The sequence below is a fragment of the Erpetoichthys calabaricus genome, chromosome 9, assembly GCF_900747795.2.
Source record: "Erpetoichthys calabaricus chromosome 9, fErpCal1.3, whole genome shotgun sequence".
Taxonomy (NCBI): domain Eukaryota; kingdom Metazoa; phylum Chordata; class Cladistia; order Polypteriformes; family Polypteridae; genus Erpetoichthys; species Erpetoichthys calabaricus.
Window position 1 is genome coordinate 95,138,662 of NC_041402.2, and position 24,856 is coordinate 95,163,517.

The 24,856-nt window shown below is 37.7% G+C and overlaps 1 protein-coding gene across 1 annotated transcript in view; it reads right to left on the reverse strand.

The window, feature by feature from the left end:
- Positions 1 to 24,856, reverse strand: part of ephb6 (eph receptor B6) — a 148,713-nt gene that overhangs the window by 39,311 nt on the left and 84,546 nt on the right. Inside the window, exons 6-14 of the mRNA XM_028809958.2 lie at positions 15,708 to 15,863; positions 15,329 to 15,606; positions 14,975 to 15,056; positions 5,963 to 6,087; positions 3,611 to 3,773; positions 3,047 to 3,161; positions 2,913 to 2,968; positions 2,710 to 2,826; positions 2,373 to 2,620 (exon numbers count right to left, since the gene is read on the reverse strand). Coding sequence (XP_028665791.2) covers positions 2,373 to 2,620; positions 2,710 to 2,826; positions 2,913 to 2,968; positions 3,047 to 3,161; positions 3,611 to 3,773; positions 5,963 to 6,087; positions 14,975 to 15,056; positions 15,329 to 15,606; positions 15,708 to 15,863 — 1,340 coding nt within the window. The remainder of the gene's footprint in view (positions 1 to 2,372; positions 2,621 to 2,709; positions 2,827 to 2,912; positions 2,969 to 3,046; positions 3,162 to 3,610; positions 3,774 to 5,962; positions 6,088 to 14,974; positions 15,057 to 15,328; positions 15,607 to 15,707; positions 15,864 to 24,856) is intronic.

Here is a 24,856-nt window from a genome sequence, read left to right on the forward strand (position 1 = left end):
GTAAAGCAAAATAATCATTAAATAAATTTGCTTGTTTACACAACATCCCTGGTGTCATTGTATGTTAACATCCATTATAAATCAGTTCTGACTTGTATTTGTTTAATCTCTGGATGAACACCTATTTTTCCTTAGTGAAGGGCATCGGCCAAATGAAAGTGTATGTAAGTCCTTGATCTTTTGGCAAGCTGGTGATCTGAGGCTACCCTTTAATTGGTTGCTTTCAGAATTTTCCAGGGACACAGCTCTCTGAACCTTGGATATTCCCACATTTATTGGCAGCGAACTAGTATTGCTTTTGGTTTTTTTAATCTAATGTGATTGGACAATCATCAACACACTATTTCAAGTTCATATCACTGGTTCACAATTCACCCCCGCCATTTACATAGCTACAGATGAGCGAGTGCGACTTTAAGGAAATGGCCGTTTCAAGTGGAACTTCAGAAATCAAAGAAAATTAGGTTAATTCTTTAATGAAACACCCCTTCATAAATCGTTCACTTGAAGATATAAAGCAGATAAAGAGCTTGGACCACACCGACCTGACTTAAGAATTCAGCAGTAGGGAAGTGATGGAGGATGAGCTTACACACGGACTTTATACCACACTAACTCCGCAGATGGTCTAGACCTGTTTGAAAGGAATATGTTGTACCTGGAGAAGCTGGCATAAAAGCAGCTCCACAATCATCATTCCAGATATGTCTCCATCTGCCATGGATGTGTGGTCACCAACATGCTTCACAGGGCTGGTGGATAATGGGCATACAAGTTGCCTCTGAGACAGAGAAGAGAGGGCAAGGGGGCAAAGCAGCTTGGTGATGCCACCAATGTGGTCACTAAGTGCCGTCTCTGTAAATCCTGATCTCATAGCTCCTTTTTTACCGGCATCTCTGGTTGTCCGGTTGGGCAGTTCAGCAAGTGAATGAGATATACTATATATGTATTTATGTTTAGTAAAATAGTGGTGTGCTAATACAAAAAAAAGGTTGGCAAGCACAGATTTTAGTCAATAGTATGAGGTTAATTTCTTTTGGCAGGTGTAGTAAAATGACTCATTTAATCAGAAAGTAATTAGGAAATTTTCAGGCCTGAAAGAAAAGAGGGCAAAAATTTATGTTCAAGGAAATATGGGTATCCTGATCATAAAGGCAGGATAAGATTTAGATAATACTTGTCCTATGTGTATAGTACAAGATAGGTTGAGGGGCAAGTTATGTTTTAAGATGTAGGGTCTGTGGATCTTACAATGTGAATTTGTGCCCAGGTGAGGTAAGCCTGGCAAACTTGCATAGGAGTGGGCAGAATGGCATCATGTGTAGAATAAAATTAGGCTGGGAATGACTCTAAGGGTGTGTTAAATGATACACTGGGATGAAAGACTTATTAGATAGATAGATAGATAGATAGATAGATAGATAGATAGATAGATAGATAGATAGATAGATAGATAGATAGATAGATAGATAGATAGATAGATAGATAGATAGATAGATAGATAGATATGAAAGTTACTATATAATAAAAAGATACCATAAGTGCTGCTTCAGTTTGTCCCCCCCAAAAACTGTAACCACCCAATTTTCCTTCACCTGCCACCACTGAAATGTATATCTCACACTGCTTTATTTTGAACTGTGTATATTCATTTCATGGGATATTGTTTTGACATGCGTCTTATATATTGTACTAAGGGTGGTTATTTGTAAATATTTAATTCTTTAATGCAGCTGCATTTTATATTTGTTCCTTTAACATAACTTTATTGATTATCCTACATAGGTCAACACAAAAATATTACCTGACCTAAATATTTTGGTTACTGTTATATCGTCAGATGGAAACATAAGAATATGAAGGTTATGGATCCATCCTCCTGAGTGCCAAGAATGCGGAGTGGTAACAGTGGACTGATATGATATGGATTTTTATGGTACATTTTTCTCCCTTGATATGAGTAGAACAACATTAGAATGCCACAGGCTGTCTGAAAAATGACTGAAGAATAATGGCACAACCTTCCAATCTCTGAAAAGGATTCAGCAGGATTCCTGCATCTGTGAATGAGCATCGGCAGGATAAGCTCAAGAATGTGCCTAGAAACATAATACTTAATCCAGTTTAAGGAAGCAGCAGAGTCACACATTTGAAGTAAAGATCCACCGATATCAGCATAACACATGGGAATCAATTTGGGCTACATCCCTCAGCTGCATATTGAACACAATGTTGAGTCCATGTTCAACAAATTCAGGATCAAATAAAGGACCAGCCCATTGTCATGTAGGTTTACCAAATGATTACATTAATATGTTATTGTCACATACAGTAAAGATAAGAAAGATAAAGTGAAAGAAAGTTTTATCTACCCTTAAAAATGCATCCAGTGCTCCGTTTTCCATATACTCTGTAATGATCATGACAGGTCTGCTTCGGGTTACTACACCCTCCAGCCGTAACACATTTGGGTGGTCAAACTGTCCCATGGTGATGGCTTCATTTAGGAATGAACGCTTCTCTGTGTCTGAGCAGCTAGACCTTAAGGTTTTAATAGCAACAGTTATTTCTCGTTTTCCTATGGGCTTCAGCCGTCCCCTGCACACCTCTCCAAATTCACCTGTTGGAAAAGTCAGGATGACTATGCTAAACTTTAGAAAATTGCAACAAGGGCTCAGGAAAGGCACAAAAATAAGAACTAATTATCACCTGCTCCTATAACTTCTTCAATTTTGACATGAGCAGGATCTATTTCCCGAGTAAACTCACGGACAGCATCATTTGGATCTTCATAGGTTGATGGATCAACGTAGTATTTGACTCCACCTATTTTAAATAAATGAGAATATAAAAACCATGACTAGATGATGGACACAAAGCATAAAACAAACAAATTAAAACAGTGTCATTACCTCTTGTACTTATATATCTTTGTAGTCGGTCACTGTAGGGACTTTCTCTGCGCTTACTGAAAGAAGAAAAAGAAATAAAGGAAAGATATCCAGAAAAATGGCAGACTACACATTCTTCTACCCTTTCTTCTTACCTTCGGACCAGAGTGATGAAGATCAGTATCACTCCTACCAGCAGAAAAGCCATCCCACCCATCACTGACCCAATCAAAAGGGGTAGCCGGTTTTGAACTGCTTCAGCTCGTTCTTCTGTGAAATGAAGATGGAGAGAAAAAATGGTTGAGAAAACCCAGAATGTCAGCTGCAAAGCACACAAAGAGAAGGGAATGCAAGCTGACATTAGTTGTTGCATATACACTTTGAGGCTTGACATTATCTCTAAAGCAATTTTTCTTGTATATGTAATCCACTTTTAATATTTTTGTACTCTATACACAAACTGGATATCATATTTTCATATGGGGCACAGAAAAACAAATAGATGGATATGAATCTGCAGCCTTTGAGACACAGAAGATGAAAGGAAATGTCCTGTTTGTTGAAGAACAAGTCATGCTCTACTTCAAACTTGAACCATTTATTTGCTTTATTTTTTCCAGAGTTTTCAAAAACAATAAAAATGAAAATGTACTTGTGAAATTACATGTCCACTTAGTACAAATCTCTAAAAAGGGAAGTTATTGAAATATGTCCCTCACCTTCCATTAAAGTCTGGAAATAGAGTTTTCCACTGTATGGGCCAAAGCCCATTTCATTTCGCGCTCGGATCTGGAAAGCATAAATTGTCCCTGAGATGAGCCCATGAACAGTAGCCACATTTGTCTCACTGGTGAGTAAGACTGAACTTTCTTCATCCCCTGACTGACAAAGAAAGAAAGAAATAAGTAGAGAGAGATATTTTTAGTATTCTTAATGTAAACTGGTTTGAAATCTCCCATTTTTCACATAATCAATCCCACTTATAGAAACTACATCATTCTAGTGGTCCAAGCACTGTTGCTCACTTCTGACCAAAATAGTTCTTCAGTGTTTCTTTACTACACAAAGTTAATCTCCTTTGAAATGTTGAGTTGTTTAAGAGAACAGAGAACACCTCCACATCTAAGAGAGAGAGAGAGAGCCATGGACAACACAGTTAAAGGTTAGCTTTAAGTGAAGTAGACTGACATGCAGATGATAAGACAACATGGACTAAACAGAAGTGTCCCAAGCAGTAAGAATGCCTAACAACAAAGAGTAGATGATTACCATAATAAAAAAGAAAGCGTTCTTTACAAACAGACATCAATGTCAAAAAATAGTTGACTGTTGATATTCAATGGTACGTGGTCATGGATACATGATACATGCCACTATACTGTATAAGATGGCAATGTGTTATCATTGACATTCAAGTTTGTTGATATTAAAACAAATCTCTAGGGTTTATGGTTTCAGAAGTGCTCCAAATTTTGACTGCATATGTGGTTTACATAGATCTGGTTCAAGGGTATATTGTACCCCCTAGGCAAGTGTGCAAAAAGAAGCATTCAAAAGAGAGTTAACCTTTTAGATCCACATATTCAGATCCATAAATAAAATTGACAAAAATTGTCCACATGATCACATGAAATCACCAAGTCTTTGTTCCCCTTCGAGAGCAATGCCCCCATGATCACATACGAAACAATGTTTTGCCACCTTTCAGGGTATGGCACCCCTAGGCTTGTACCTACTTGGCCTATAACTAGAGCTAGCCCTGAGGATATGTATTAGAGTCGGCACAAATCCTATTGTTCCTTCAGGTTTGACCTCTGCCTGCCCAAGGTTTAATTTTCATCTTCTGGTTGTTTTTCCTGCCCTAATGGCCTGCTGTTTTTATATACCTGTCAGAATTGGCTCTGTGAAGTTGTGTATAGAAAAGAATTAGTTTAAGAACAAGCTGTATTTTTTGTGGGAAGCTGAATAGTCCAGTGCTAGACATGTCTGCTTTCTTTTAGTATTTTCTTTTCCATGAAAGGAAAGGAGCCATGGCTGGAATTGCATTACTTGGATTGCTGTAACTGGCAGATTTATGTTTGCTGCACTTTTAGTCATTCCAAGTGAATCAGGCAAAATGATTGCTGTTTTGCTTTCAGCATCTATGGTATGCTCTCCTTGCAGTGACAGAGGGCAGTACTGTACTTAACTAATTGATTAAGATGAAGTAGGAGAGTCGGGGGCAGAAATAATTATGCAAAATCTTGGTACTGGAAAAGGACTCTTCAGATGTGTAATGTAAAAAACAAAATAAGTGCATTTAATTCTGCTAGTTATACTGTGGACTTAAAACTAGTATTAAAAATGATTACAAATTCAGCAAAGTCCACATTAAACAAAGTTAACAAGAATCTTGAGGAACAGTGATTAGGGTTGCCCCACATTTTTTAGGATCATAAAGAATCATCTCTGAATTTTGTGTGGATTTTGTATTTGCTCCTTTTGTTTGTGTGGAATTTCTACTCTGGGTAGACTGGGAGATGCAATGTTAGGTTAATTGGCAATTGTAAACTGGCTCAGTATGAGAGAGTGTGTGAGTACACCCAATGATGAAGTAGCACTCCTACCAAGACTGGTTTTAGGTACCATTTCTCTGTGAACCTGAAATGAATCTATAGGTTAGAAAATGAGTTGATGGGTTGTATTTCTTGCATGTGCCATGTAAAGAAATGGTGTCACATTTGTTATGCATCTGGTCATTGCTGCTGGAATAAATCTGATTTACTAAATTCCTGATTTGATTCAGCAATAACTTAGAATGTAAAGTGAAAACATATGTATTGAAAAAGCAGCATAAATAAAAACCTAGTACTTAACTCATAATATACCCAGCTACTTTAATACAAAGTGTTCTTATCTAAGTAAGAATGTCATAATTTTTATCTTATATATATTTGAGGTTAAATTACAAGTGATAATACATACAGTAAAAAACTAAGCCTTATTCAGTATATCAGTACATAAGAGAACATTATGATAGATGTCATAATCAAAGTCTTACAATAAAAATCACTGTAATGAATATATCTAACCTTGTCAAAATATCGAAGCTGATAGTCCAGAATCTCTCCATTGGGCTCATCTGGCTGTGGCCATGAAAGGGTGATTGAGTCTGGAGTGCGGCTCACCTGGTGCATCATTGGAACTTGTGAAGGCACTGCAGTAAGAAAGAAAATGTTAGCGTCTTTTTAAGTATGGGCAAATGTCTGTTTATTTACAGAGTTGTAAGAAACAAAAATGAATGGGTTTTTAAACATACTTAAACTCATGATTTTAAACCCATTACAGGATCAACTTTTAACTGAAGCATATTTGGAATATTTTATTAAAATATCAAATTTAGTTTGTTTCTAACAAAGCTGTTATTACACATCATGTTCTGTTTTTGTTATATACTCTGCATGTATTGTCATTTACTTAAAAATACATTAGAGCAGAAAGGAAAGGTATATATTTTCACACAAAGCACCCTTCAAATCATCCAAGCTCAGGATGCTGAAGAAATGTACAAATGCAATACAGTTACAATGAAACATCATATAATACATAAGGTGTAAACACAAATAATTATGTATATGGTCAATCAACTCTGCAGCCAAAAATGTAAACTATCCCTTCAGCCCGATGAAATACGAGTTGAATAAAATTTTATTTCTTTTAGCCTTACATCAGTACATTAAATACACTTCCAAAATGTGGTTCCAGGAGAGACAGTACTGTATAGTGAAATGTGCAACACACCACAACAGTGCAAAGTTGCTAAATCAAATACATTCTAATAATGTATGCAACAACCTGAGCTCCATACTCATTGGCAGCCCCATCTACAGCAAAAGCCAAATAATTAAACATTTGTAGATGTGGTACCCGGCGGGGGTTCATGCCCGGCCGGGATGCCCAGGAGGACCGGAGGAGGGCTTGTGCCTCCTCCAGAACACGAGGGGGCATCCTCCCTGGTTGCTGTGGGGGCCACAGGTACAGAGCTTGGAAGCTCAACCCTGTAGGGGCCCGTGGTCACCGCCAGGGGGCGCCCCGATGCCTTGGGAGCCCTGGACCTCAGTACTTCCGCCACACCCGGAAGTGCTGGGGAGAAGAGTATTGGGGACACCCGGAGGACTTCCGGATACACCGACAGAGCTTCCACCACACAGGGGTGTGGCTACAGAAGCCCTTAGGATGCACCTGGAGTCCATCCGGGGTGTATAAAAGGGGCCGCCTCCCTCCAGTCAGGGGCAAGAGTCGGGTGGAAGTGGACGAAGCTTGGTGGAGAGGAGTGGAGGCGGACCAGAGACTTGGAGAAGGCATTGTGTTGTGGCCAGGACTTAAGGGGTGATTGGTGCTGCGGCACTGGGTATTGTGCACTAAGATGAATGTAAATAATGTAAATAAACGTGTGTGTGGTGAAACCATCTCGCCTACCTGTCTGTGTCCGGGCTGTTCCCCACAAGAATAATAATCAGAGTTTCCAGCTTTAGAAATTTCTTTTTGATGACACAGCAAAACTATATCAGCAATCAACTTCACAAATCAGGGAGAGTTAAGCACAAGCAATGCAGTGTCTGTTCTCACCAGAAGAGGGCAATATGTGCCTTTGAAAAAGACATTATAACCTCTTTTTTATTATTTTAATGTGGTTAAGACCGAATTCTAACAAAAGAAGGGGACTACTGTCTGGTGTGTTTTTGAACCTCTCTAACAGAGTTGTCAAGAGCCGTAATAGACATTTGTTCAAAAGCCATTTTTCACGGTTCCACGCCACCAAACTTTTTTTTTTTTTTAATTTATACACATTAGCACATGGCACAAGCAGGTCAATGCATATGATGAAAGCAATGGTAAGTCATGGAATCACTTCATAAATACAAAGCTGGCAGCCTTTCATAGGATAAAAGGCCTCTTCTTATAATTAAGTTCTCAAGAGTTGGTGGGGGAGGAGAGCCCATCAGTCAAACACCGTGACTGGCAAAGAACATTTCAGCAATAGAGCTTCCTTTGGAAGTGGCAGCCTTTCATCTACTGAGCAAGGCTGTCTGGGGCAGTTCGCCTTTTATCCCTGATCAGATTTTTGCTTTTCCCTTATGCAGCATTTTAATGTATAATAATGCACAGGTCTTCATTTTTTTTTTCTTCATATAAGTCATGTAAGTGGGAAAGATGATTTTTCAAAGGCTAAGTCAGGATATTTCTTTTTCATCAGTTTCTTTTTGTAAAGAACGATGTTAGGGTTTGGATTAAACCAGCTAATATTTTATTAAAACCTAACACTATCAAACTTCCTCGGTTCTATTATTATCTAGCAAGACTGGAGTTTACTACAGCATCATTGGGTGCAAAGCAGGAACCAATCCTCATGCCAGTGGGGCTAATTTAAAATTGCTAATCAATCTACATGAACACACTTAGGAGAATGTGCAAAATCCCCACAGACAATAACCAACCTAGAGATTTAAAACAAGAATGCTGGAACCATAAGGCAGCAGTACTAAACACTCCACCACTGTGATGACAACCTACATTATATTATATTATATTATATTATATTATATTATATTATATTATATTTCTACAGCATCAAACTCAAATAGAGAAGAAATATTTTATGGGACCTGCATTAATTGCTATTTATTCAGATTCTATATATATAAAGAGATTATATTATATTATATTATATTATATTATATTTCTACAGCATCAAACTCAAATAGAGAAGAAATATTTTATGGGACCTGTATTAATTGCTATTTATTCAGATTCTATATATATAAAGAGATTATCACTGACATTATGAATGATATCAGCACTTACTGTCATCAGTTTGAATGGTGTGGGCTTTTTTTAAAGGGAAATATGTGTTTTTTTTATTTCAGGCCACCTTTTAAAAAATGTGAAAATTGATCTAAGTCAGACCCTTTTGTGTTACAGTCCCAGAGATCTCGATTCAATTCCCAATTCAGCCCACTATCTATATATATTCTGCACATTTGTCTGATGTTAGCATGGATTTCCTCTGTGTATTGCAGCTTTTTCCAAAAGACTACAAGGAAAATTAATTGTGACCCCAAAATGGCCTGGTAAGAGTATGCATGGGTGTCACCTATTATGTAAAGTTTTAGGTTTGCTTCTTGCTTTGTACCTGAAAAGCATATTCAGAAAGTGATTAAATGGAAAAAAAATCTAAGGAGAGTCTAATTTGAGCTGCCTATTCTTTTTGACTGAGAGGTGGGAGCAATGAATACCACAGACAAAACTGCTATTGCCCTCTATGTTGCCCTGCAATTATAAGAACATAAGAAAGAGAGAAAACCATTTGTTCTATACAAGCTCTGCCTGTATTGGTCCTGGTCTGTGAGCTTTGGTGAATTATTTGTTCAGTTTCCGCATATTTTATTTGCTGTCTGAATGATCTTTTGTCTCACATCAAAGACAATCATTCATTGAGGAATGTAATTTAGCTTTACTTAAAACTGTTCAATGCAGGTGTTCATAAATGAGAGAAAGATACTGCATTATAGGTTGGATATGAACAGTGATACTAGGACTAAATTCATCATTATCATTATCATATTCAAAGGCATATTTGTGAAGCTACATTACAAGAAGCAGGAAACAGACAAGGTGTTTATTGTTGAGCTTTTACTGTACAATAGACTCATTTCAACTGTTTAGACAAGTAAAATAAAGATTTCATGCATGTTGTTAGAATGTGAAATTACAGTAATTGAACTGATTTTGTTTCAGGTTACCTCTCTGCAAGTAATTTCACAGAATGGTTTCTTCAATCTCCTGATATTTCATTACTTTTAAAGAATAGTCTACAGGAAGATATTAATGATTAGTGAAACCAAGAGAAGAGAAAGAGAAATAAATACATTTGCTATACCTAATACTTTGCTATGATATACTTTTGTGTTTCCACGGTGATGTCTTGGGTTATTTTCAACTGCTGAATTTTCAATTTTAAATATCTTTCTTGGTAGTTTTACTGAATTGATCAACTGTTATCTATCCGGCACTATCGACAGCATGCACTATTACAGTGGGCTTCAAAAGGTTAACAAATTGCAGCAAACAATACAACAATTCAAACAGAACATTAAAAAGAAAACAAACACAATGTATCAATCTCTATAACATTTCCAAGCTTATTGAAAAGGATTGTTTTCCTTTATATGAACTGTATTTACTGTGACTACACTATATGTTCAAGGAAATGGTCACAGCTAAGCCCTGCAAATACAAAGCAATTCTTCTATAAAAAGCTGATTGTGAAAAAAAGAAAATCAGTTGCCAGAAAAGAAGAATGGGAAAAAAAATCTCTAAACAGCTGCTGAAAAAAGTGGACATCGCTACTTAGGCATTAAACCAATTTAGTGAATAATAGAACCAACCTTACATTAAGTTAAAAAAAAATTTAAAGTTTGGTATTCCAGAAAGGTATGAGCCTTGCACGCATTTTGTGGTTGTATGTGTTTTCTGAAAAATGCAATACAGTAAACCTTCTATTCTTCTCCTGCACCTACCTTTCCAGTACAAGTTGTCATATCAGACAAAAGGCCATAATGGCACACAGAGCCAAAGCCCTGGATAGATCATCAGTCCATCAGAAGGCATACGGCCACACTCACTGGCACCAAGCCAGGCAACCTAACTACATGCCCTTGGACCGTGGGAATAAACCGAGTCCCCAGAGAAAATCCACATGGACATAACTTGAACAAGCAAATGTCACACAGAAAACACGTCAGCAGGGAATTCTAGACTCACTAGTTGTGGGGTTGTCTCACTCTAATTCTCAGGGTTTATAGTGACTTCTATTCTTTGTTACATCCAAGCTCGTATCCAGAGATTGAGCAGAGCTCTCTAATTGTTTATATAATTCACACTTTAACTATACTTTTTATTATTTGATTTTGTGCTTGTTAGATTTTTTTAAATCTTCTGTAATTTTTATTCAAAATACAATTATGTTAATTAAAAATTATAATTAAAAATGTATACTTTATTTATAATATGCATTTTCTAAGCCAGAGTAATGCCATTAGATACCATGTAGATGCATGTAGCGTATTAAATAAATTAGCATTTTATCAGTCATCATGAACTTTCTCTTCTTTTTATAAGCTGATTTAATTATATGTGTTTTATAAGAGCATAAAGTGAGGGTTTTCAGAAGTGAAACAACACTTTAATAATGTTAACCATGATGGTCATTCAAGCCTTTCCAACCTCCAACATGGAAAAAACAAACAAACAAACAAAAAACTCCAACTGAACAGCATCCAGCTGGGGTCTTGTGAAAATCCCCACACCTGCCTAAGGCCTATTCTGTGGGATAACTATTGAGTACAAGTTAAAGTTCACCCTTGATCAAGACATCTAGTTCTAGAACTAATGCATGAAGTGCATAAAAGCTAATCTAACTTTATCTGGACAGTATTTTTCAACCTTCACATTTTTCCATACTCCATACAAGTTCAAGTTCCTTCCACTCCAGAGAAGTTATTTCCAATGTCATAAAAGGCAGCTTCTACTGTATTGTGAAAGTCTAATATGTCTGGTTCCACCCCATTTGAGCTTCCCACGTGGCTAGTATATCACTACTCACCAAAAAGGTATTGAGGATATGCTGGAAATGATTAGCAGATACTGTACCTTTGTTCAGGATGTGTTTGACTCTTACCCCCGGAAGATTTTCCCCTACATTTTGAGACAGGTCACCTATATGAAATCTGAATATATCCAGTTCAAGCCCTCAGATGTAGAGTGGGCTACAAGAAGCTCTGGCCAAAAGGTTGTAAGTGTTTGTTATAGTGGCAAACGTAGGTCCTGTTGTAGGTCCAGGCTGAAGTAAAAGACCTTCCAAGCACCGCTAATAGAAGAACAATCAGATTTGTCCAGGAGGTACAGCAGGTTTAAAAAGTAAAAATTACGGCAATTATCGAAGAGAAGGCCTGTGAGGGAGAGTTAGGTGAGGACATGGAGAAGAAGTAGAGAAAAGGAGGTTTCTAGGCAGGCTTGCTGTACTTATTTTCTGTGATAGGATGAGGAATTCAGTGATACAGGAGAACATTAGATTAAAACTCTAAAACATTGAGAGGAGCAAAATGATGTGGTCTGGACATGTAGTTAGGATGTCTCCTACCAGATGCATGCCAAATGGAGAAGACACTGGGTAGAGCCAGGACTTGCTGAAGAAGTTATAGCTATCACATGGGAGATTCTGCAGATTATTTGATGGGCTGGTAAATGTTGCTGAGGATAGTGTGGAGTGGTGTGGCTAGCTTGGCACATTATCACAGAGAACGCACCAACTGTAAAGTTAATATCCAAAAACAGTTAATTATTTATATTGCTAATAAAATCCTGCTATGTATCTAATTGTTGAATATAAATACTGCTTTAAAGATGGTTAATAATTGTTTTGTATGTGCTGGCTGTATTGGTGCACATTTAGTTAAATGTAACAAGTGTCTTAAATAACAGTGTGACAGTTTGGTCATTTAAGACACAGATGTGCGTGCTCATGGGGAATTCTAAGCTGGCTCTTTGTGTGTGTGTGTGTGTCTTGGAGCTGAATTGCACTCCCACTCTGTCCGTGCATGGTTTTTGTTTTGGGTCCAATGTTGACAGGATAAGCTATGGCCCACAAAATTTCTGAATTGGATCGAGTAGTTAAGAATGTCATGTAAATATCAATTTTCTCTAACAAAAGTGTTCCATCACATGCTGAAAGATAATTTGCAAAAATACACTCAAACATACACCAACATATACACACAAAATGAATGACATATGAAAAATATAAAACCAACATTCTGGACTGAACAGAGTTTATTGAGCATTAACATTATACAAAGTTCAGCTTTATGTAATTGCTTTCAAATCTTATGTAGCTGAGCAGAATATGACATTGTGATCTGTAGCGAGAGTAGGGAGCAGGTTGAGGAGACCCTGAAGAGGTGGAGATATGCTCTAGAGAGGAGAGGAATGAAGGTCAGTATAGGAACAAGACAGAATACATGTGTGTAAATGAGAGGGAGTTCAGTGGAACGATGAGGATGCGAGGAGTAGAGTTGGCGAAGGTGGATGAGTTTAAATACTTGGGATCAACAGTACAGAGCAATGAAGATTGTGGAAGAGAGGTGATAAAGAGAGTGCAGGCAGGGTGGAATGGGTGGAGAAGAGTGTCAGGAGTAATTTGTCACAGACAGTTATCAGCAAGAGTGAAAGTGAAGATCTACAGGACGGTAGTGAGACCAGCTTTGTTATATGGGTTGGAGATGGAGGCACTGACCACAGAAAGCAAAAGAAAGAGCTGGAGCTGGCAGAGTTAAAGATGCTAAAATTTGCATTGGGTGTAATGAGGATGGATAGGATTAGAAATGAGTACATTAGAGGGTCGACTTATGTTGAACAGTTGGGAGACAAAGTCAGAGAGGCGAGATTGCGTTGGTTTGGACATGTGCAGAGGAGAGATGCTGGGTATACTGGGAAAAGGATGTTAAAGATAGAGTTGCCAGGCAAGAGGAAAAGAGGAAGGCCTAAGAGAAGGTTTATGGATGTGGTGAGAGAGCACATGCAGGTGATGGGTGTGACAATGCAAGATGTAGAGGACTGGAAGATATGGAAAAAGATGATCTGCTGTGGCAGCTGCTAACGGGAACAGCCAGAAGAAGAAGAAGATTTATATATCTACAGTATATATGTTAGACCAGTGAGGAAAATCAGAAAATCGTACCAAAAATGATGTACTACTTCAAATTAAATTGGAGATAATTAAATTTACATTGCAAATTTAATTTAGAATCTGGCAGACATTATCAAATTTGTCCTCCACTAATCAGATTTGATAAAAAAAAGTTAATCTTTTAGTCAATATCGCTGAATGATTACTTCATATTAGCTCTTTCCCATTTTTGTTCTCTCTTTTGAATGGTTGGGGAAGCAGCTTACTTAAGTCAGTTTGTACTCATCTACATATAATATGAAAATCTTGTTTTTAAATAACCTAAACATGTATGTATTGTTGCATACATTTCAGCATACATGATCCATATGTGGGTAACACATAACATAAACCATCATACTGTATGCTGGCAAGACATAAGAAAATAAAAAGTTTCACAATCAAGAAAAGACAATTTAGTCCATCAAAAAATATTTGGTAATCCAATAGCTAAGTTGTCTTCATAACTCATTCAGATGTTTTTTTCAATTTGTCAAGGTTTTTTCTTCAGAAACATGATTAAATAGTTTGCTACTAATTTTCATGACACTTTTTGGAAAGAAGTGCCTCCTGGCTTATGTATTAAATGCCCTTCCCTCAGATTTCCTACAGAGGTTCACTATTTAACTGAAAGAAATCAGAAGGATCATTTGTGTCAGTGTCTTAGCATTAGGATCTCATACACGTTTTCCTACTCAAGACAAAAGATTCTTATTTCCATTACAATCAGAGCAAGACTTGCTGTTTAGTATCAGAATTCACTTTGTTGCTTTGCTCTTCACAATGTAATAGTGTTGCAATGTCTTTTTTGAAAGCTAGTGACCAGAATTGCAGAAAGTGGTCCGGGCATGGTCTCACTAGAGCAATATAGACTCTGTGCATATCCCTTGATTTATATTCAAATGTTTTACAATATAACAATATAACATTCTCTTTCCTTTTTTAATTCAGAAAATATAAAATCAACTGAAATTCCTAAATCATTTCAGAGTTTTCTTCTATCTATCTATCTATCTATCTATCTATCTATCTATCTATCTATCTATCTATCTATCTATCTATCTATCTATCTATCTATCTATCTATCTATCTATCCCAGAGAGATGCACATAAGGCTAATAAACGAATAAGTAGGGTAGCGTATGCCATTCAACACTGGCTCCAGTCTAGAAAAGCTCACTTTCCCAATGACCCAGAAAAAAAACACTTACAAAATGGATAACTGGTTTACATGTGCAATAGTTCAAACATGGAGATGCTAATGTAATAGCAGTTCACAGACACAAACACAGACAGATGAGATAGGTTAGCTGACTACCTGCTTGGCTGGTACTGACATTGATGTTGAGGTATTTTGGTGGCAGAGGGCTCAACGTGCTCACACCATTCAAAGACTGCACCTGTGGGACATTGATTGAGATTAAGGCTTGTTTGACATACTGAATTGATCTGTGCAGTTGTAAATGATAATTTATAAGCCTTCCCATAAAGCAAAACAGACCATTCATAAGTAAGTGTGCACATGCTTAGAAGTCTGCTAGTTTTGTTACAGTGCTGTGTGCTTAACCAAAAGGATAATGCAAGTCCTTCTTAGAGCTTTTCTGTGCACTTGCTAGTAGTGTCTAGTACATTATGTACAGTTATAATTTTTTAAATAAAATCATTTTCCTACCTGAAAGATGTAATGGATCCTTGGCAGCAGATTGGACACTTTAACCCGAGTCTGAGAAAGGCCCTGCTGACTTGGTTCAAATATGATGCCTTCAGTACATCGAAGACAAACAGGTGGAGGAGCATTTGAACCTGGTGGAGCAGCAGGGGGGCACACTTTACACAGAACATTGTAATGAATGTCATTTCGGCCCCCTAAATCAGATGGTGCCCTCCAACGTAGTATTAGACTGGAGCCTTCATTTTCCCAGTAGAGGTCACGAGGAGCAGAAGGAGGAGCTGGAAGAAAATGGTGTAGGTCACACAAGAACAGGGGTTAAATGTTATAGACAGGAACTGTAACGAGACAACAGGAAAAACTGGCAGGGGAGATGGCTTACCAGTGCATGGTGCATCAGGCTTATCATCGGGACTGCGATAGAAGCCTGATCGACACTCACATTTGGCAGCACCATCCGTAGTAGTCCGGCTCTGGTTGGGGCAAGGAGTACAAATTGAGGCTCCAGCCTCAAACTTGAAGTGACCCAAGGCACAAGCTGGGTGTGAGAGTTTAAAATAGAAAAGGCAATTTGTTCACTTTTCAATGTCTGATCAACTCCATTTCTCTGTTCAAACCCATCCAGTTTAATAAAGCTTTAAGACATCTTTGAGTCCCCTCTCTTAGCCTAACGTTCCCTCTTTTCTCCAGCATTTCCACTCACCTTTGCTAAACTTTGAAGATTTAAATGTCATTGTGGTAGTGGATAGAGAGAAAGAGAAAATGAGCAATAAGCAATGTAGAAATAGGGGCAGCAGTTTGAGTAGCCCAGATTAATTTGCTTGAAGACACTGTGAATCTGGGTCATTGATCTAAAATGCCGCGTATCACGTCACAACTAAGTTGTATCTGCATGAGCAATCCCCATCCCCCATCTTGTGCTGCCCTACTCTTTCTCTGTCTCTCACCCTCCATCTTTGCCCTAAATGCTGCCCATATCCCTTTTTCAATTTTCTAAATTCACACCTTCTCTCCTCTCTTTCAGGCACAAATCCCTCTGTCACAGTGCCCCCCTCCACCTCTTCCGCATTCTCGCAGCACACTTTTTCTCTTGGCTGTGGAATTTAGGCAGAAACCAGAAAATCAAAGGAGAAAGGAGAAACATGCAATCAAAGTATACTCATCAGGGGATAAAGAGAGAGGCAAAGAGAGAAAGAGATACCACATCGAAGAAAGATGGGGGGTATCTAAACACACAGAAAGAGAGCAAATGAAAGATCCGGAGCCATGACACATTCAGAGCAGAGTGATGGAATGGGAAGCTGAGCGTAAACAACACAGTACATCCTTAGGAAATAAGAAGAATAAAAAGAGAGAAAGAAAAGCCTGACAAGTGCAATGACAGTCGCCGAGGTGAAATCAACACGAGAAAGTAGCAACGGAGAAGAAAGTGATCGTAGACCCATCACTCGACAGCCATTGTGATTCAGTCATATAATGTACAGTGTTCTTCTCACTAACACTTATTACTTTTTGTGCAGGGTGTGACTTCACTTTCTATCCCAAAATGATTTCCCCTAATTTGAAATGACTGCAAAATTCAGGCAGCCAAAAAGCTAAGTGGTGACACTTAGCAATTGGCTGATGTATAAGAAAAGACAATGCAGGTCAGATTCCCAGGCCATTCGCATACATGGTCAAGAAGGCCAGCCCCTTGTTTTATTCTGGGATTTTAAAAGATGGTCTCAGAGGACATCTTGTGGCTTCTGCTTATTGTCAGAAATCAATATTTCCTAATCTTTGGTCAGTTCCTGCTTTTAATTAAATAACTTATTTAATGAAATGTGATATTTTCCTGTTTTCATAAACTGCTTGCCTACTGAGGAATGTTTTACACTGGTCACTCGTCTGTTCAAAGATATCTGAACATGGAAAAGATGCTCAGGGTTTTACTTTTGATGTGCTTTGAGAAAACAACCACATCATATAGTCAGACAATTCACAATAATGATAGTGTGGAATTTTACTTGCTGTTCATTTTCATGTATTGCAGAATCACGTTTTTGAAAGAGTGCACATTTTTACTTTGGAAATTCCTAATATGACTTTCTGGACAAATCTGGGCATGATCCTGATGTTATTCCGTGTCTTCATTAACAGGCACCTCATTAAAGTTCATAAAATATTTTAAGTACATCTGATATTTTTGATTGCCTTATGAATTGATTTTGCTAACATAAGCAGTTAGGATTGGGGTACTGTGGTAGTTACTGATGCCTTCCACAAATGGTTCTCACCCTGAGGCTGTAGGCTTTGGTCCCAACTAGTTTCTAATAATATCTAAAATGCTCAAGCTACTATTTCCTAGTTTAAATGATTTTTGTATCAATCCAGAAATTACACGCTGGTTATGGTAAACATTTACAAAATCAAGCAATTTCTTTTTTAATTAGAATTCTATCTTAAATACTCAAGCTCTTATTTTCCTGTTTACATGCTTTTTTGTACCAATATCAATTACATACAGGGTATGCTAAATATCAAGAGTAAACTAAAAACCTATATCTGATAGATGAGTAAAAGTTATTACAATTTGTCATGTAAACATTGTCTACAGATAAAGTTGAAATTAATGAATAAATGACATAAAATTGACAAGGTACATTCATTCTCATCATCTAAATTAACAAAAGTACAGATTTATTACGTGGAAAATGTAAGTACACCTTTACATTTATCACCACTTCAAATCCATACAATTAGCTTCAGGTATTAAATTAGGTGTCAATGATTAGAACATCCCTAGGGAGTAGACAGGTATCATATTTAAAGAATAGATATCTTGGGTCTGGTGTTCTCTATTGACATGTGTTGTGTCATCATGCCAAGATCAAGAGATCTCTTTAAGGCCCTCAGTAAGAAGACGGTGGATGCCTATGAGTCTGGCAAGGGATTTAAAAAGATCACCAAATTATTTGAAATTAGATATTCCAATACAGTACAAGGAAAATCAACTACAAGTGGCATCCATTTTTAAATAAACTTCTGATTTGTCCAGAACACGTCGACCTAGAAAATTCCGCCCAAGAGCTGACCATTTGATACTAAAACAAATCTCCAAGAACCCCAAAATGTCATTAAGGGATCTACAGGTAACTATTGCAAAAGCTGGTGTCAAAGTGCCTGCATCTACAATCAGAAAGAGATTGCACAAATTTCACCTGCATCTGCAGTGTGCTACCTATGGACAGTTTGCATGATTTCCCCATGTCTGCATGAACACTCCTTCCACATCACCCAAGAGTAGGAAAGGATAATTTACATTTCCATAGTCGAAAATAAAAGACAAAGAGTAGAAGACAAAGTAGAACATCGTAAAGATGTTCAAAAACGATGGCGCAATACACACGTAGAGCAAGTTAGAGATTCTGAAAGTACTAAAATTTGAAAGTCTCAAAAAACTGATAGTAAAGATCGCATTAAGCACTAACAAACAGAAATTATTATTCGGTGAAATAACGGAACAGCGAAAAGAGATTGAATATATGGACATAGGTGATATGACAGAAATATGTAGATATTGTTTGGCATTAAACTTTAAGTCAGAGACTTGCAGATCATATAATTTGTGTTGCCATCAGGGAAAAGTAGTGTTTCTTCTCAATGAAGAGGCCTATTTGCGAGAATTAAAAGATTTTTTGCTTAGTGAGAGTGAAATCCACATACACAAGTGGCAGAGATGTCAAGTGGCTGGTACGTAGTGCAGGCCGGGGGGTTGGCAAGCGAAGCGAGCAGTGGGCAAAGCCCCCTAGTCTCATTAATTTGGATTTTGGCAATCAATATCAAATTATCAAAGCATCCAACCATTCATGGGCAGAGTGGTGGCTCTGAGGTTGCCAGTTTGAATCCCGTAAATGCCAGAAGTGATTCCACTCTGTTGGGCCCATTGAGCAAGGCCCTTAACCTGTAATTGCTCCATTCTGGGTATCCAGCCCTTCAAGCAGGTTTTCCAACTTGCAGGGAGAACTCGGGGAGGTTGGGGTTGTGGCAGGATTGGCCCTCCAGCCACTGTAAAAAAATACCCACACTGTTCCATTCCATTCAGACATGTGTGGTGCTGAGGTGTCACCTGTTGCACGACTGCACTCTGGTCCTAATTTGTGATCGTGAGTTGGTTTGATGTGTGGTGGTTGTGACAACACACTGTATCAGTGCATGCTCTCAACCATCCATTTTCTAAACTCATCTTATGTTTAGTAGGGTCACTGGGATTATCAAAGTGTACAAATTTTGTTTTGCTGTGTGTTACCCTGGGTTCCTGCAGCCATGGGCATCTGTTGTCACCTAGGACATCAATAGTCATAGCCAAAGATGGACTAAGGCAACTGAGCACACAACAAGAAGTATGGTGCAAAAGTGCAATGTGTATTTATTCGAAATCAACAAAGAAGCAAACAGTGTCTAAAGTGCAGTGCATTCATCCTCAATAATTTATCCATAAAATCAACCTATAGTTGATGCCTATAGTGAGGAAGTTGTAATTCAATAAAAAGTAAATAAATAATTAGCTAAAACTAAGGATAAACTCACAGTCAGAATTGGAACATCATGCTTGTCCCAAGTGTCCTCTCTCTCTCTCACTCGCTCTAGTCTCCCCTGTTCACCCACCAAGTCTATGCAGCAAGGCTGAGACACAAACTAAGGCAATCCACAATCTGGCTCCCATCCCAGCCACCTTCTACCTGTATCTGCTGGAACACACACTGAGCCCAGCTCCCTTGTCCTACCACCCCCATTGGTTTTGACAGGACCCCTGGAGTCCACAATTTCCCTTCCTCTGACCATTCAACATGGAAGATCCTCTCTAGAGCAATTCTGCCTACACTATTCCATGGGGAATCTCAAAAGCTCCACCTCTTTCTCTCTCACTGGTTTATCTACCTGATTCTGCCTTTCTCCTTTCCCTTCCTTGATTTCTTCCTCTGATTATATCTTGTCTACCCTTTCCTATGTACTCAGTCTTTTTTATTTCCCTGCATATGTATATGCTTTGCTAATGAACCACAGAGAACTAATGAGAGATGGCTGTTCTAATTGTGCTTGTGCACTGAACAAGTAATCGGCCAGTTTCCCCCATTAAGCACTCCGCAGCCACACAACTATTCTTCCTGCACACTTAAACCCGTGAAGTCTAAGCCATGCTATTCTTTTAAGAATACCGCACCCACTCTGGTCAAACACACCATCCACTCTGGACACACTTCTTTACATGCTGATGAATGTTCCTGTAGTAAATACACATAATTTTGTTGATATAGTATTGTGTACAAAATAGAATTTGTTCAGGTCCATGTGCAGAAAGGTACCCCAAAACACTCCAACCATTACGCTTGACATTGGGAATAATGTTATTCTAGAAAATGCCTTTTGCCAGTGGGTGGTAGGGTGTCATAGTGGTTGGTGTTGTCATCTTGCCACTGTCCACAGTATGCATGTTCTGCTAAAGTTCTTGCTGTTTCTCTGGCTACATTCAAAAATTATGTAGGTTAAAGTACTTAGCAGTTCTGTATTAACACTTTGTATGAGAATGTGTGAATTTGCCTGTGTGTAGGTGTGTTTGTGTGTGTGCATGCACATGTGTGTGTATTTGTGCAACAGATTGGTACTTTGTTGGTTTCTTTGTTGCTTTCAAAACAGCTAAGATTGAATCCCACTCCTCAAAATCTTGTACTGACCAAGGCAGGTTGGGAAAATGGATGAACATAACATAACATATAATCTTATAGAAATCCTGAGGTTCAAATATATGGTTATTTTGCAAATTAGTGCTGTATTTTTGCAAGCAAAACTTTTCTCCTGACAACCATCTTGTGAATGCTATTGCCAAGATGGCATCATATTTTTTAAAGTAAGAATAAGGATGTTAGTAACTTGAAGAGAGGTCTGGAGATCCCTGAATGTGGCCACAGTGTTCTCTTCTAATGACTATTTTTCCTACAAATTAATACTTGATTAGTTTTTGTTTGTACTATATGTGCCAATGGATAGCATTTGGATAGCACTCCTGCTTCTCTGTGCCATGACACATTGTCACTTGTACATCAGACCATGAGGGTTGTATCTGGTGTGTATAATAACCAAGTTCTGGACCGATGCATCTTTTTCTTTGCTCATGCTCTATTTCTGAATCTGGCTACACAAATTTTAAATGGGGAAGCACTGGTTTTGTTTTCAGCGGATTGCTTTGCTGCAAAAAAAAAAAACTCTTTTTCACTAACTTAAAATCAAGGCAAGAATGGATCTACTATGCCAACATAAAAGTTTCATATCTCATGGTACTATAAAGACACTGAAGTGCTTATTTCTCTAATTCAAATTTTTTTTTTCCAGGTTGGGTGCCTCTTTCTTATATATTTGTGAGGAAGGCAGAGTACTAGCCTCCCTACATGACAGCAGTTCTGATGAAAACCTCTTTGAATTTTGTTAAATCCCATGATAAAGAAAAGGAGGCAACTTGTTACTGAAGGTTTACCAAGTTTATTTTATGCCTTATGGTGAAAGACCAAATATTTTTCTTACAAGTCGGAATGAAGTGTGTTTTAAAAAGGACTGCTTTCCTGTTTATTTGTGCAATGCAGAGCCCAGAAAGGGCTACTATCTTATTAAATATTTTTCTGTAAATTATTAATGTTGTTTCTTGCCTGTGGCATGTCTGCATTAAGAGCCAGTGGTACACACCTTCCCCAGATGTTAAGTAGTTGTTCTCCAGCTTTCTACCATATGCTCAATGTAATTACTTCTCTGATGAAAATTGCTTCTTGTAGCAGATGAAACTATCTTCACACTGGGTGATGCAAACCTGTTTCCAGCCAAGGTGCTGAACCAATTGGCTCTGCAGTGTTCTCTATACCCTTGGGTGTATGTACAGTATGTCTACTTGGAATCTTTTAGTTTAGCAATGGAACCTGATGGTCATTGCCCATATTAAAAAAGGACCACCTGTTTTTTTTTATTAGCTGAAGCCATGTAGCTCAAGCAAGCGAAGAGGTACAAAATGCCCAGTACCATTCCTTAAAGCTAGCCACAGTAATTTGCAAATCAATATCAGGAATGCATCACTCACAAGATACTGTATTACACTACATCTTGATTTTCACCCACCACTGGTACAGAAAGAACAGATATCATTTGTGAATTGTTTGCTGGCCTTGCACTGACCAGCAGGCATCTGGCCACATGGTAGTTAGTGCTGCTATTAGACTTTCAAAGTGTTGCTCAATTGGTGAAGTGTGTGTAGTCTGCATATTGTGTCCTTTTTCACCTTAAAACCATTCAGTTCTAAAGTTAAAGTGTTGTTGTTGCAATTTAGGCACTTTATGGCCAATACATTTTCTAGAGTAGCAGATGGTTGTGAGGCTCTCGGCTCTCTTAATTTTTAATTCTATATTTCTGCATATTGTCAGATCATGACAATATCAGAGGGTTTTACAAATAACTGATGCCAACTTAGGGATACCAAGTACTAGCATTCAATCGTTTGACTTTTTGTGATGTGAAAGGTGAATAAACTTGCATGTTTGCAGTGCATAGTCATTAACCATAAACTGACTACTATTATTAATTAGTTAAAATAATGTTTACCTTAGAGAAGTCTGTACCTTAAATCTCTAAATCTTAACTGCTGTTCAACTGTTTTAACTTTTTTAACGCATTTGAGAAAGGAAAATTTCATTTTTGGTAAAGCATAGCTAAATAAATAATGACAATATTTTTTAATAACAAAAAACAAGTTGTTCTCAATTACTAGTTCTGCATGCATCTGTGATGTTTGCAAATGTATTCATATATTTAGTATTTGGATGTTGCCAAGCTTGCTTAAAAAAAGAGTTCTGTCATTTTTTCAAGTCAGTTATCTCTTCACAATCATGGTATATAATAATTTTCAATTGAATTCTAAAATGAAGCAAAAAATAACTATCCCGCATGGTTTTTATAAAGAAGCTTATGGGTAACATGGGACCCATTGTAAAAAAAAGCCTTAAAACTTACTAAATAAGTTCACTTTGAAGTAGCAATAGTTTTGATTTAAAAAATGTGCATTCCACATTTCTGAGGCATAATTGTAGCAACACAAGTAAACTAAAAATAATAAATTTAGTCAATTCTTTTCTCAAGATAAGAATACATTTCTTGCTCGCTTGTCTGCTTGCAAGTGGATGAAGTTATGACAAACCCCACCTGGTCAAGCTATACTGCTTATTATCTTATTTTTGCTTTGTAGTTTGTGATTCTTTGGCAGTTGTGTTTTGTCATGCTTCTAACAACAGACAGATACATGTTCATATTATGTGATTATTTTTACATACATACATACACACATATATATACACAGACACATATATATACATATATAGTTACATATCTACATATATATACACATATATATACATATCTACATATATATATATATAGCTGATTACCCAGTGGATTCGCTCACTGAGTGCAAGAGAAAAAAATAAAATGTAGTATGTATAAAATAAGTTTGTTAATTGCCAAATTTATTTTTCCACAAATAAAGAGCACTTACAATAACATAGAAATCAATATAAACAACATTAACATCATTATCATATGAGAATATGAAGTAATATATAAGAAGCACATTGCATATAAATATAAATTATTAAACAGTAAAATCTTCTTCTATAATACGCTACCGTGGCTATTCGTTTGTCTGTCCAGGATTTTAAATCACCTGTAGCTCGCAAACCGTTTCACCTATTGACTTGAAATTTGGTACACATATACTACGTCACGTCTACTATTCGCTTTCGGGGTGATGATTTTATTACTTTTTTTATCTTTATTTTATTTTATTGTAGAATCAACTCACAGCTGCGCGCACCAGTGCAGCCGTGGCGGATGCGTACGGGTGCCGTTTTCATTCCCTACCACCTTCGCTATTCATTCTTGAGGCAGATTGAAGACTTAAGTACCAGCTTAACTGAAAACTTAAAGAAAACATACTAAGTTATCGCAACACAAAAACTAACTTAATCAGAAAGAAGAGAAGCAGTGGGACGCTAGGGTGAAGAGCTGCTCATTAAGCAGCAAGCGCATCAACCTCTGAGCAAACGAATGGAAAACGTACAGAGAAAGAGGATAAATAACATGAATGCTCATGTCAAGTGTATTCACTCCACTTTATCGTGCAGTGCGCTGTTACTGGTATTTTGATAAAAGAATTTGAACAACATATAAGAAGCATATAAATTATTAAACAGTAAAACAACATTTCGGCCTGTTGCTCTGACATCACATGTGATGAAGACCATGGAGAGGCTGCTGGTTCACCACCTTAGGCCACAGGTTCAACACATCCTTGACCCTCTGCAGTTTGCATATCAGGAGAAGGTGGGAGCGGAGGATGCCATCATCTATATGCTACACCGATCCCTCTCTCACTTGGACAGAGGCAGTGGTGCTGTAAGAATTATGTTTCTAGACTTCTCTAGCGCCTTCAACACAATCCAACCTCTGCTCCTTAGGGAC